Source organism: Hyperolius riggenbachi, chromosome 7 (assembly GCF_040937935.1).
Source record: "Hyperolius riggenbachi isolate aHypRig1 chromosome 7, aHypRig1.pri, whole genome shotgun sequence".
Classification (NCBI taxonomy): Eukaryota; Metazoa; Chordata; class Amphibia; order Anura; family Hyperoliidae; genus Hyperolius; species Hyperolius riggenbachi.
Window position 1 is genome coordinate 256400043 of NC_090652.1, and position 14977 is coordinate 256415019.

Sequence of the window (14977 nt, forward strand, 5' to 3'; positions counted from 1 at the left end):
AAATTACAACGTAGACTAACGCACAGCAATGCAAAGTCTGTGCGACATTCACAGTGCAAACGTTGCATTGTGTGTAACGTGTAGCAATATTTAGAAAGTGCTGCATGCTGGTGCGTTTAGCAATACATTTGCTGCGTTATGTGTGTTGCACATGCTCAGTAATTTATTTTTTTTAAAATGTAACGCATGCGCCGTTTTTGTCCCATCGGTATGCGTCGAAAACGGTGCGCCAAAAGACAACGTAGTGCAAAATAATGTCCAATTTTATAATCTACATGCGCTGCGTTAGGGGCACATTGTGCAACTTCAACGTCGCAACAAACGCAACGTCCCACTGTGTAAGTAGCCTAAAGGACAACTGTAGCAAGAGGGCTATGGAGGCTGCCATATTTATTTCCTTTTAAGCAATACCACTTGCCTGGCTATCCTGCTGATCCTCTGCCTCTAATACTTTTAGCCATAGCCCCTAAACAGGCATGTATCAAATCAGGTGTTTGACATTCTTGTCAGATATGACAAGATTAGCCACATACTTGCTTCTGGTGTTATTCAGACACTACTGCAGCCAAATAGATCAGAAGGGCTGTGAGGCAACAGGTATTATATAAAAGAAAGTAAATATAATAATCCTAACTTTTGTATAGTGCTTTTCTCCTGTTGGACTGAAAGCGCTCAAAAGCTGCAGCCACTAAGGAGGAGACCTGCAGTGTTAGAAAGTCTTGCCCAAGGCCTTCTTACTGAATAGGTACTGACCCTAGCCAGGATTTGAAGCCTGGTTCACCATGTCAAAGATAGAGCCCTTAACCAATACACTATCCAGCCACCCCACATTCTTCAGCCTCCATATTCTTCTCATTTCAGTTGTCCTTTAAGGTGGCTATATATCAGGTGATGTTGCAAGCCTATACACCTTCCGATTCAATACTTCAATCAGTGCTGCAACAAATCGGCCAGATCGATTAATTTGAGACCAAATTTGGTCAAAGGATAGATTGGCCATGCTTGTTAATCTTGGTTGCAAATGCCCGATCTGAGAGGACGACCGGCCAGTACCCCGCCCCCCAGGAAATGTTCCCCAGTGCAGCACTTTTTTTTAAGTCTCCCCTATCCACTGACACAATTTCTTGTCTTCTCTGCAGTGTCCATCTTGTCGCATGCGGCTTATGCTACCTAGTACAGGCCAGAAATAGTGCCAGTGGAGAGGTGAGATTACATATGGAGTATGTTCACCGGGGGACATCTGTATACTGAGGGGGGGGGGGGGGGGCAACAGATCCCTCTCTGATCAGATACGATCAGGGAGAGATTTCACTGATCAGATGTCTTGTGGTCGATCTGTCCGTACATGTATGGGCACCTTTAAAGAGAACCCGAGCCGGGTCTACAAGTAATAAAATAAAACATGTCCATAGGGGTTGCTGGACCAGGCAGTGCTCATAATCTCCGCGCCTATCTGCAGCCATCCATCACTTTCACTTTGGTGGCCTTTGGGGGTCACAACGCTGGAGAGGAAGCACCTGTGCTCTCCTTTGAGAGCACAGCGCTGACTGACGTGAAGGGGGGCGGGGAGAAGGCATCAGTGAGCCTGTTAGAAGGCTCTGATAGGAGGGGAAGGGGCGTTTTGCAGACGTTCCTTAGCCTGCAGTGGGCAGCCCCTTTCCTGTAGTTTATAGACATTCAGAATGTCGCCAGATTCCGCAGGGGTGGGGCTAGCGGGCACAGAGAGTTGTGATCAGGACACACAGAGGTATGTCCTGCAGACGAGAACATGCCTCTGTGTCCCTTTTCTAGTGTTAAGTGACACGACAATATACTCTGTACAGCGCTGCCGGTGCTATACAAATACTAAAGTGTGTGTAGAAACCGTAACCAAGGCACTTTTCTCCCCAGAAGTTTTTTCCAGCCGGATGGCATGAAAAAGTAGCTGGGTGGGGTGCGAGTGGGGAATTCAGGGCCAATGCAACTGTGCTTACAGCATAGGAGTAGGATGAGGAGGCGGCGAGTCGATGACAACCGGGTGCTCTCCAAAATTAGCCAGGTGGAGCACCCGCCTAAAAGTGTCTGAGGAGAACACTGCAAGGATTGAACTTCATCCCATTCAGTAGCTGATACACTCTTTCCCATGAGAAATCTTTTCCTTTTCTCAAACAGATCATCAGGGGACTCTGTATGGCTGATATTGTGGTGAAATCCTTCCCACAGTGTGATGTCAGGACCATGGTGCTGACATAACACTGTAGGAGCCTTGTTGCATTGTGGGAAATACCAGCTGTTTCCAACTGCCAAAAAAGCAAGCAACAGCTTCTTCCTCAGACATCATCTGCCAGCAGTAAAAATGTCACCATGTGGTACATGTCAGAATCACAATCAGGGGGAGGAAAGGTTTAACTATGGGCAAACACTGACTAAATGATTTATACATAATTATTGTAAAAATGAAGCACTTTTGTTCATTACATTATTTTCACTGGAGTTCCTCTAATTTTTTTTTTTTTTTTTAGAAACATGCATTAAATTATCAGTTCTCATCGTGAGGGGGTCTTCTAGCTTTGTAGAGATGGAGTAGTGAACTACTTTACAGTCCCGGGATCCAGGCTCACAACTCTACCATCCTTATCAGACAACACTATCATAGAAAGCTCTACATAAGCTATCCCCTCCATACATTTCTTCTCCTCCAGATAACATCCCACCAGTAATATGTTACTTGTCCCACAAGACCTTATCGTCCTGCTTGTTCACCTCCTCAACCAGGACTTCTCACGGGCATCACCTCTTCTTTGGAAGGCTCTGCCACAGCCTGTCCTTCATGCTCCAAACATACCCTCAAAACACACCTCTTCAAACAAGCTCATAATTTGTCGTAGCTAGAATTTAAGGTACCTGTCTAATCCCCTAACCCAGCACTGGGCAAAATACAGCTCATGTACACTGTAACCTCCAGGGTCTTCCTGGTCCTCTCTGCATCCCCTTGCCCCCCCCCCCCTACTTTGAATTTCTGCTGCGTCTCCGAATCCCCCAGAACTTCAGAAAATAAGCGGCTCCACAAATGCGACTTCCATGCTGGGAAGTGCTCACAGACCCAAGTATTTCCGTAGCCTTCTGAGAATCCCCAAATGCTCGTTCGACATTAAAGTCAGACGCTGGAATGAGGAGATACAGAGCGGACTGTGAAAGCCCCAAGTTATACAGAGCCTTCCCTCTACTTAGCTGAATATGTAACTTTTTTCCCACTGGGTGGTTACAATTATCCTTTAACATCAATTGTATGCATCTCTGTACTTCTGTTGCTGGACGTCCTGATTGTAGATCATGATTGTGTGCTGAACTGCTCATGTATACATTGTTCTCAAAATGGGTTTCTGTTCTATTCTAGGGTCAGCTGGATAGCATACCGATAACCATTTTTTGACCAGCGTTTGAATACTGGATTTAGGGCCCGTTTCCACTAGACGTGTTGCTATGAAGAAACCGCTCTGCATCGCAAGGAACCTGCAACCAATTCACGACAATGGAGTAGTTTCCATTCATGCGAATTCTACTCAGCGATCCGGCGTGACGCGGGGGAAATTATGGATAGCATGCTGCACTTTTCCACTGCACGCTTCCGAGTCCCCATAGCCGCTGACAGGAAGTCGCATGACGCTGCATCCGGTTGCACGCAAGACAACCGAGAGTACATGCAAAGGGGGCGCGAGGCAATGCAGCGATCGCCCCGCATCCACTACGCTAGTGGAAACGGGCCCTAAGCCAACACCTAAACCAGTATGAAGTCCAGTAAGGAGTCTTTGGGCAAGGCTCCCTAAGGATCCTGGTAACCCTTGAAGCACACCCTAAGTGGCTGCAGCCCTGAAGCAATTCGATATCACCAGGAGAAAAGTGCAATATAAGGGTTTTTTTTTCTATTGAAGATATTGGTACTACTGTATATAAATAAATAATAATAAAAAAAAATCCTCCTGCAAAGCATTTATCAGGCCATTCAAAGCAAGACTACCTATGGTAGAATACTTGCTGGTACTTTAAGCACCCCCCATGCACCACCAGCATGCAAAACTGCAGAACCACCACTCCACCATGCATGACTCCCCGTGCAAGCACACCCCCTCCCCGCGGGCAGCTTCCCCGTGCACCCCAAGCATCCAGAACTCACAGCCGCGCCACTGTCCTCACCTCACTGCGTACACCAGAATTAGTACGCGGTTATACCCAGCCTTGCCCTGTGTGCCCACACCTCTTCAGGCCAGACCCGTCGTCCGCCTCCCGCTCTCCAAGCACCGCCGAGATCAGCCAGACAGGCGACAACGAGCGCCTATCACATCGCCCCTATGCGCTGCTGCTGCAAGCTCTCCCAGGCCTCACTTTAACATACGTCACGTGGACAAGCGCAACCACCAAGAACCCAGATCAGTCGTTCGGCCAGCCACTTGTGAGGGCTGCCAGTGGCTTCCTCGCGATAGGCTTTCTTCAGCGCATACTCATTTTGACCTTCAGGGCAGAGGTTTTTGCGCATGCGTAATTTTGTGCGAACGTAGATGCTCTTTAGCGCTAATAAAAATTGCGAGCGGTAGCATTTTCCTAGCTGAGGGAAGGGCATTTGACTTATGTTTGTGATGTGAATATGAATAAAACCAGGGCGTTATTTGTGTTAGAGAGCAGAGTGATGCAGGACTTTCAAGATGACGTCAGCCATGCGACAGGAAGTAAATGACTTCCAAGCATGCTTTTTACGCACGTCTTGACCTGTTAGCAGGGTTCAGTTTTGTAATCGAGAAAAAAAATAGGAAGCTAGAGAGCAAGTGCATGGAAAGGTATGGGTCTTTTCTGTACGTCTTTTGGATTTCCCGTAATCATATCTAGGAGTACAAATGAACTGAAAAGTCTACTGATTTTTGTGCTGTGTACATAATATGTATACTGTACATGCAGTACAGTAATACATACAATTATATAATAATTATTACTGGTGCTGATATGGAATTAGTGGTGACTGACTGAACCTGAGTTTTGTATGTTACTACCTAGATTAGAAAAACTAATGGTTAAAGAGTCAGTTTGACATGTAATTAATTATTTAGCTTAGATTATTATTATTTAGTATTTATATAGCACTGATATCTTCTGCAGTGCTGTACAGAGTATATTGTCTTGTCATGTCAATGTACCTCAGAGCGGCTTACAATCTAATCCCTCTCATAGTCTTACATCTTTGTATGTATGGTCTAATGTATGTATAGTAGTCTAGGGTTAATTTGGGGGGAGCAAATTAACTTATCTGTATGTTTTTGGGATGTGGGAGGAAACTGGAGTGCCCAGAGAAATCCCACACAGACACAGGGAGAACATACAAACTCCTTGCACATTTTGTCCTGGCTGGAATTCAAACTGGAAACCCAGCAATGCCAAATGAGAGCACTAACCAATACACCACCGTGCTGCCCGGTATTAGATATCAGATTAGCTTTGTTCAAAGTTTTGGTTTAGCTTCTACTGTTTCTGTTCCTTTACAGAGGTGGAGAACTATTTGAATTCTAGATCACATCTCTAAGTAATCATACTATATATCAGAATACCTTTTTGTCACTGGTTTAATTTTGAATTATGTATAGCACAATTATTCGGTTTAGTTTCATGATAAAAAAGGATCATGATAAGATAAACATCATATTACATCATATAAAGTCCTAATCCTGCTTAGAACTTGGTTGTGTTTCAGTTTTCCTCACTTTCCTCAAATGATCACACTTGAGTATGTGGAAAAAGCTGTGGTTTTCCGTGGATGATTCTTTTCACTTTTCTGAACAAAGCTGGTATTTTTTTCCCACATGTGGAGAAATGTACATTGTTACACTCAACCACTTTTGTCCATAGGAAAACATTACATGCGGTTTTGCATGCGATTTTGAATTATGGGAAAATACCTGCGATTTCTACAAGCATGACCCCTGCCTAAAGGCGCGTACACACGCACTACAGCCGCCAACGATGGGTCCGTCAGACCCTCCCGCTGGGCGGACTTTCAGGCGACAGTAGCGCGTGTGTACGCACTGTCAGCGGATCGTTCAGAAACAGCTTTATCAGTCCGCCAACAGTGCGTACACACGCGCTACTGTCGCCTGAAAGTCTGCCCAGCGGGAGGGTCTGACGGACCTATCGTTGGCGGCCGTAGTGCGTGTGTACGCACCTTTAGGAGTAAGTTTCCAGGGATCCACATGACAATTGGCCTCAATTCACTAAGCTTATCTCCTGATTTCTAGAGTAATCACCATGGTGATAAGGCATGTAGTATTCAGGAAACCTTTTACCTCAGGCTAACCTAGAGTTAACTCTTCTGTCTTTAAGTTAAAGGAGTTATCAGGCTAAATTAAGAAAATAAGCGCTACTTACCCTAGGCTTCCTGCAACCCCAAGCTCCCAGCATGTCCCTCGCCGCAGCTCTGCACGCAGCCGTTCGCCACAGCTCCCTCCTGGCCCCTGGCGATGACGTCAGGCCTGTGGCACACCGGCCGGGGACCAGGAGGGAGCTGCGCCGAACGGGTGCGTGCAGAGCTGCGGTGAGGGACATGCTGGGAGCTTGGGGTTGGAGGAAGCCCCGGGTAAGTAGCGCTGATTTTCTTAATTTAGCCTGATAACTCCTTTAAGGTGACATCTCTAAAGTTAACTCTTCAATCCTTAAAATAACTCCAGAACTTCTAAAGTTAAAGACAGGCTGTTAATTAACTGTGTGCGAAAATAACTACAGAGGAGGTAACTTAAGGAATGAAGAGATAAAATAACTCTCTAAATGTGTGGTGGCAAGTTATCTCTTCTTGCCTTATTATCTCTAGCAGAGATCTTAGGGAATTGAGGCCAGTGTCTTTAGGGCCCATTCACACTTGAGCGGTTTGCCGCGATTTTGGCAAAACACTCAAACGCTAGCGCTTTTTAAAATCACTAGTGCAATGAAACCCTATGGGGCTGTTCTTACTTGGGCAATTTGCGCTAATCGCCGCAAATCGACCAAAAACTCTAAACTGAAACGCGTAGCCTGCACCATTTTCAGGCGATTTCCCGGTGATCACGTTTTAGTGCTATAGAAACGCAAAACGCGATCACTAAAAAATCGACAGGTGTGAATGGTGTTTTTTTTGGGGCTTTAACTGCCAAAAAACGCCAGAGCAAAACGCTAGCAAAATCGCTAGCGTTTTGTGATCAGCAAGTGTGAATGTGCCCTTACTTGTAGAATAGCATTCACACTTGTCTGTCAGTTTTCTGTGTGAGTTTTCTGAATACATTTTCTGCACACCATGCGTTTGTGTGTTTTTCTACCAAAGCTAATTGATAGGGAAAATGCACATTGTGCTTGCACTTATGTCAGTTTTTGTCTGCATATGAATAACTCATTCAAGTGTGACCTCTCTTACCTAGGACACCACTGGCCACAATTTTTACCATATCATACACCTCTTTACATCACCTATTGTCCTATTCCTAATGCTGGGGATACACGGTACGTTTCTGTACTGTGATCTGGCCAGCTGATAATATTCAGCTGGCCCCGATCATGCCGCTCGACCCGCGCCCACTCGATTCCCGCCGGCAGACAATGGCAGGGAATCGAGCGGTGATAAGGAAGCGCCGGCAGGGACGAGCGGCAATCGATCCACGCGGACGAGCGGGGGTGCGCCAGCATCGAGCCGCTGGCTCGATCCGGCGCATAAAACGTGCCGTGTATGCCCGGCATTAAACCTTTAGACTGTAGGCCGTTTGGCATTCTATCTCTCAATGCTGTGTGTTATGCACACATATCTTCCACCCTTGTGTAAAAACCTGTATTTGATTAATGCATTGCATCAGCTGTAATCCACCACTGTCTTGTATTGTTAACTGTTGTATTGGTATACCCTGTATTCTGTTGTACAGCAGAAGATGCTGGCGCTCTAAAAATCAATAATAATAAAGATAACCAGGCCATTGATTTAACGTTAGATCTCCATTTCAATGTTTGAAAACACACACAAAAAGAGCAAAGTGTAAATGCTCCCTTAAGGGGCTCATACACTGGTCGATTTCAGCCATCGATCGATTCTGTGGCATCAATTGATCGATCAGAAATCGATTCTATCGAACCAGCCAATTGATCGATTTGCGATCGATTTGATCTATCTGACTGGATGGAAAATCTAGGTCGATCTGCTGCTGGCAGCAGATCGATGGCTGAAAGAGTTGCGTTGGATCTAATGGTCCAGTAATGCATTTAGATCTATTTCCAATAGATTTCAGAATTAAATCTATTGGAAATCTATTGAAAATCGATCTATAGGCATTACTGCACCATTAGATCCAATGCAACTCTATGAGTCATCGATCTGCTACCAGCAGCAGATTGACCTGGATTTTCCATCCTGTCAGACAGGGCTGTGGAGTCGGAGTCGTGGAGTCGGAGTCGTGGAGTCGGAGTCGTGGAGTCGGAGTCGTGGAGTCGGAGTCGTGGAGTCGGGCAATTTTGGGTGCCTGGAGTCGGAGTTGGGAAAAAATGCACCGACTCCGACTCCTAATGAATTTGTAACTGTAATTAAAATAGAAAATATGATAAAATGTTCTATTTCTCGGATAATAGTCATTAAAAATAATGTATATATACAGTAATAGCTGTGTTTAGTCCACAAAAATGAAATAAACCAATCAAAATTAGTTGCTTGTGCTGCTTCAATAAAGCAGTCCCCGTATTTTTAAGGTCAGATATACATATCTGATTGTGACTGTATATATGATGTGTACACAGGAATCTCTTATATATACTAAATAACATCTATGCTGTAAGTATAAAGCCTGATGTGTAGCCATGTCACTAATAGAGATGGTCAACGAGATGGAAATAAATCTGCATTGATGCTGATTTATGCAAATGTATGCACTCCCTTTGCTGATGAAATCAAATAATGTGATATGTTATTAAAATTTGGTTTGGTGACTACAAATTAAAGGGTAACTGAGACGGATGAAAAGTAAAGTTTTATACATACCTGGGGCTTCCTCCAGCCCCCTTCAGGCTAATCAGTCCCTCGCTGTCCTCCACCACCCGGATCTTCTGCTATGAGTCCTGGTAATTCAGCCAGTCAGCGCTGTCCGGCCGCATGCCGCTCCCACAGCCAGGAACATTCTGCACCTGCGCAATAGTGCTGCACAGGTGTAGTATGCTCCTGGCGGCGGAGTGTGTGCATGCGCACTACGCCTGACTGGCTCAAGTACCTGGACTCATAGCAGAAGATCCAGGTGGTGGAGGACAATGAGGGACTGATTATCCTGAAGGCGGCTGGAGGAAGCCCCAGGTATGTATAAAACTTGAATTTCATCTGTCTCAGGTTTACTTTGTTACACAGTAGTACCATACTCTACATATGCACTCCCCACAGAGCTGCAGGGAATCCACTGAAAATGCTGTGCACATTGAACACAGAGGTGTTGTCTGTTTACAATCTCCTCATTCCCCTGCAGAGTACCTGCACATCATTCTTACATGTACCCACACTTACATTGCCTAGGGTCTAAAAGATGTTCTTTGTTCCGGTTTGCACCTTTTACAAGTACTCCTACCAAGGACTAGTTTTAGTCTAAAGAGAATAAATATAGTAGTCTACATATTCTTCTCACTTCAGTTGTCTTGTAAAATTCCTAAGCGTTGGCAGTTAAGAGACGAATTTCATGTTACATACTTTTAATCAACAAAATTGTAATATGCAAATTAGAGGAGTCGGAGTCGTGGAGTCGGAGTCGGTGGAATCCTAAACTGAGGAGTCGGAGTCGGTGGATTTTTGGACCGACTCCACAGCCCTGCTGTCAGATCAAATTGTCCGCAAATCAATCGGCTGTTTGATCATTCATTGATTTACGATCGATTGATTTGATCGGATCGAACGCTGAAATCGACCAGTGTATGGGCCCCTTTAGGGTAACCATATGCTCATTGATTTTCTCATTCGATTCCTTGCAGATTCGATTCATCTGCTGGGAATCGATTTTTTCCAAAGTGTCAGATCGATTTTGATTTTGACCAAAAAATGATCGAAAGTATTGACCGGACCAGATGGAAAATTAAAACAATCAGGGGCGAGGCAAAAGCATTGGCAGATCAATATCCTATAGCTTTGCACTGCATTGAACGTTGCAACTATGCAGTTCGATCGATTTATAATAGATTTCCTGCTGGAATCTATTGGATCTTTTTGGACATTGTTCTCCCTTCTTCAGATCTAGAAGCAATTGCTATATAACTTTCAAATCTTCACAAGAAATAAGAAAACTTAGAGCTCTTGAAAGCCCCTTAATGCCCATTACAGGGACAGCAAGGCTCCATCTAAGAAGCCTTCGTGGCACTAATTTGCCAGCCCTTACTTGTAAGGGTCTTTGCGGCCTGCTTTGTTAGTGGCTCATCCACTGACCGTTGCTTATGCCGGGCTGTACTTTCACTTCCACCTTGCCCTCTGCACCAGTCTAAAGACAGCCGATGAAGTTGCATGGGCAGGCCCTCTGTGTCATCTAAGGGGAGCAGCAGCCCAAGTGACAGAGACCCCAAATGAACAATCCCCCCCCCCCCCCCCACCCCCCTTGCAACAGTAAGAAAATGCCTAGAAGAAAAAAAATGATTGCAAGGGAAATAAAGTCCTAGATCCTCTGTAAAGTCAGTGTCTACTAGACATTTGTTTACTTTTTCACATTCAAATCTGCAGTGGTCAGTCATAACAGTGCTTGCATAAGTTAGAGCTACATATCTACATATCTGTCTCTAAAAGCTGTTAACGTCTTTTGTTTTTTGGTTGTGTCCTTCAGCGTACATCACACCAGAGAGCAGACAAAAGACTTCACTATTCTTATAGCTACAAGTACTCTGCAACCCCTCTCATATGCTGGGTACACACCATGCGTTTTCCTGCTAGATCCGCGGGTCGATCGGGATCGATTCGACTATTTCCGACGTGCTGGATTCGGGCTTCGATCGTTCCTACCGTCGATTTGCATGTTAAAGCGGAAATGTAAATTCATGTAAACCAAACAGCTTCACTTGCCTGGGGCTTTCCCAAGCCCCTAGCAGTCGTCCTGTGCCTTCGCCCGGTCCTGCCTGAGCCTCCGTTCTCCCGCGTGAGCTACTTTCATTACCGCCGACTTACATCTGCACCTGCGTGCCCCAGGCAATGCGACGCTCTCTTCGCGTTCCCACCCGCAAGTGCAGATATAGCGGACGGGAACGCGAAGAAAGCGTCACATTGCCCAGGCGCGCATGCGCAGTTGCAAGTCGGCGGTAATTAAAGTAGCTCGCACAGGAGAACGGAGGCTCGGGCAGGACCGGCGAGGGCACAGGACGACTGCTGGGGGCTTGGGGAAGCCCCCAGGTAAGTGAAGCTGTTTGGTTTACACAAATTTAAAGTTCCGCTTTAAGTATGGAAAATCAACGGCAGGAACGATAGAAGCCCGAATCCAGCACGTCGGAAATAGTCAAATCGATCCCAATCGACCCATGGATCGAGCGGGAAAACGCATGGTGTGTACCCAGCATTAGACTGATCAGTAATCTAACGTCCCTGCATTGCTAGCTGACAGCTGGAAGTCAGTCTATATTTTCCAATCAGATAGGCGGGAAACAAGGGGGTAAGGGTAACTCCTTTTTTGCTGGATTGTTAAAACCAGCACATGCATGTTTTATATTATATGTGCAATGTATAATATCTGCTGAAGGATATTCATTCTAGCCTGGGTGTGCCTCCCTTTGTTTTTTTTGTTGTGTTGTTTACATTTTTTTTTTTATACACTGGTGAACTTTTTACTCTTATTATTTTACTTTAGATGGATCTATCAAACCTTGCAACATGATGTAAAATGATCTGGAAAAAACGACAAAATGATAATCTGGAAGGATGTTTTCTATTTTTGTGTGAAATAGATGTGGTATTCACCTGAATCTTGTAATAATTTCCCCCCCTTCCCCCGAGGACTCCAGCAATGTTCCGAGGTAGCAGCGCACTGCGGTTTTCTATGCGCTTATTCCAGATTCGTAGTTTAAGTTCAGACCCCCTTCTGCACAAATTGAAGAACTGCAGCAATGGATATCAGGTGTTCCAACTGGTCGGTGTACATAAATCTCTTCTCAACATCAATCACGTGAGCTGCGCCATCAACCTTCTTTGGGATATGCAGAAAGAAAAAACGAACGTTTTCTTGAATATTGACGAAATCCAGAATCACCCAGAATTTATTGATCTCCAGATCTTAGCAGAGCATAAAGTCAACTCCATGGATGACAATAGCTTGGTAGACCTGCTATATTCTCTACTGAGGTAAAGAATATTGAGGTTTTTTTTTTGTTGTTGGTTTTTTTTTTTTTCTTATGCAAACTGTTCCTCTATCTTTAGTTTCCATTCACATTGTTGTGTTTATGACCAGGTTTGAAATTCCAGCCCATAACTCTCTGGTTCAGCAGCTGGTGGTGGAAGGCTGGAAAAGACTTGAAAGGTAAGTTTTCTGGTAGTCAGGGCTGTGGAGTCACAGTCAAGAAGTCTTTGATGCAATGTTATAAAAAAAACATGATATAACTGAAAATAAAAATATAAGACTATTTTCTTTGCTACCAATGTTCTAGTAATTATCCATACTACCCTACCAATTCATTATATCATAATTTTTTTTTTTCGCTTCAGTGTCACTTTAAAACCAGATATACATATCTGATATGTACACTGGCATCTTTTAAATATAATAAATAACATCGGTGCTGTAATAATAAAGCCTTATGTATAGTTGTTTCACTAGTAGGGATGGTCCATGAGATGCAAATTCTGTGTTGCTGCATCTTTAAGCAAATTTATGCACTCCCTTTGCTCATGAAATCAATAAATTTGATGTGTTGTTGAATTTGAAGTTGGTGATTTCAAATTAAAATGTACCTGAGACATCAATCAATAAAGAAAGATTTGATACTTACCCGGAGCTACCTCCAGCTCCATAAGCACTGCTGAGTACTTCGCCGTCCACCCGAGTGCCGTTCTCCAGCTATCGGTCTCGGCAATCTTGCTCATTCGTGTCAGTCGGGGTCTTCTGCGCATGCGCAACCCCTCTAAGGCCTGATGCAGAGTGCCAATAAGGTGGACAGGAAGTACGTCACTGAAGTTTGAATGAATAGCGCATGTGCGCTGCACTGCTGGCGCAACAATCTAGATAGATTGTTGCGTGCCAATGCAATTGTGTGCTGTGCGGTGCTGCCTTTGCATCGTCATGTCAAATGAATACTGTGGCCATTGTCTTAGAGAATAATGGCCACTGCGACAAGCTGTGGCGGGGAGAGTATCGTGAGGTGACATGTGTGAACGGGACCTCAAAGGAAGGTAAACAATGGCACTTTTGTTTGTATACGGCTAGTGCAAAGTTCCCCAGTCTGTAGTAAGAGCAGTTGGTCGGTCAACATTTTTTGAACTTTTCAAGTTATGAGAAATGTTGTACGGTGCTTTATACTATTTTCTTCCTTTTTTTGGTATAGGTTTGACTTTGCAGCACTGTCAAAATTTGCTGTGTGTTTGTCGAAACAGGATTTGGATTCAAGCCCACTGATGGGACAAATAGCCAATATTTTGGATAAGAATCTACATAATCTATCAAATCTAAGGTAGGAGGTGATATCAACTTTTAGTTTGTATTTTCTCATTGCCAACAACTAAAGTTTTTTTTAAAAAGGTAGTAGAGATGACCAATTTATCCCACTCCCCTATTCCTATAGGAGAAATCATTCCGGAGCATGCAATCAGTCCGAGCATGTGATTGCTTTTTAAGTCTTTGGTTTGTTACAATCGGGGCTGTGGAGTTGGAGTCTGCAGTTTCATAAACTGAGGAGTCGGGAGTCGGATGGTTTTTGTACCAAATTCACAGCCCCTGGAAAGCATTACACTATGGAGTTGGAGCAATTTTGGGTACCTGGAGTTGGAGTCGGTGGTTTCATAAACATTGGAGATGGATGATTTTTGTACCAACTCCACAGCCCTGGTTACAATTACATGTTCATGCGCAACGCAGGAAGCTTACATTGGTGAGCTACAGTTTGAGGGAATTGTGAACGCCGACATGTTCTGTGACATACTAAAGCAGAGCATGATCCCCTCTCTTTGGAAAACGTATCCGCCGGGCAGTATTTCAACATAACCACCCTATGGAGCATCTGTGGGGCAGCCTCAAAAAGAAGGTGATGAAGCACAAGGTCTCTAACATCCACCAGCTTTGAGATGTCATCATGGAGGAGTGGAAGAAGATTCCAGTGGCAACCTGTAAAGCTCTAGTGAGCTTCATGCACAAGAGAGTTAAAGTGAACCGAGATGAAAATAAACTGATGAGATAAATCCTATTCATCCTACTCCTAAAAATGACCTTTTTTTTTTTAGATATCTCATGGTTTTGTTTTATATTTAAACATTTGCAATGTAAATTGAATGTTTAAAGTTTCTGCGCAATGGCAGCCTATTAAGCGACCCAGTGTTAAAGTAATCATGTAAGGAAAAACTAGGGGTTACCTTGGTGGGGAAGCCTCTAGATCCCAACGAGGCTTCCCCCGTCCTCTGCAGCCTCGGGGATCCGGCACTGGCAGCACCCGAACAGCTTGCAGCAATATTTTCCTCAATGCAAACATGCAGAGCCAAAAAAGCGCTGTGGATGTAAGTATAAACTCAACAAATGCAGCAGCGCTGTATAGTACACCCTTGGATGAAGTGGTTTAGCAGCGCTGTATAGTACACCCTTGGATGAAGTGGTTTCTATTTGACGTAAGTATAAACTCTTCTGCAAACCCAAAGACATCCACCTAGCAAATAATCAATATGACAAATTATGTCCAGTATACCAACATTTATTAGGGACATATGCTTGATTAATGACAGTTTAAACAGAAAGACTGCGACAGTGAACAGGGTATATGGATCAATAATAAATAGCTATGCACAATGGTCACACGCAGTAAACCCAAG

The 14977-nt window shown here is 44.3% G+C and overlaps 2 protein-coding genes across 2 annotated transcripts in view; one reads left to right on the plus strand and one right to left on the minus strand.

Moving 5' to 3' along the window:
- PPIG (peptidylprolyl isomerase G) overlaps nt 1-4436 on the minus strand; it is a 42642-nt gene extending 38206 nt beyond the window's left edge. The window contains exon 1 of the mRNA XM_068245573.1: nt 4174-4436. The gene's annotated coding sequence lies outside the window, so the exon portion shown is untranslated. The remainder of the gene's footprint in view (nt 1-4173) is intronic.
- A 265-nt stretch (nt 4437-4701) lies between these two features.
- Nucleotides 4702-14977, plus strand: part of LOC137524980 (FAST kinase domain-containing protein 1, mitochondrial-like) — a 78075-nt gene continuing 67799 nt past the window's right edge. The window contains exons 1-4 of the mRNA XM_068245575.1: nt 4702-4811; nt 11820-12310; nt 12417-12485; nt 13507-13632. Coding sequence (XP_068101676.1) covers nt 11976-12310; nt 12417-12485; nt 13507-13632 — 530 coding nt within the window. The 5' untranslated portion in view covers nt 4702-4811; nt 11820-11975. The remainder of the gene's footprint in view (nt 4812-11819; nt 12311-12416; nt 12486-13506; nt 13633-14977) is intronic.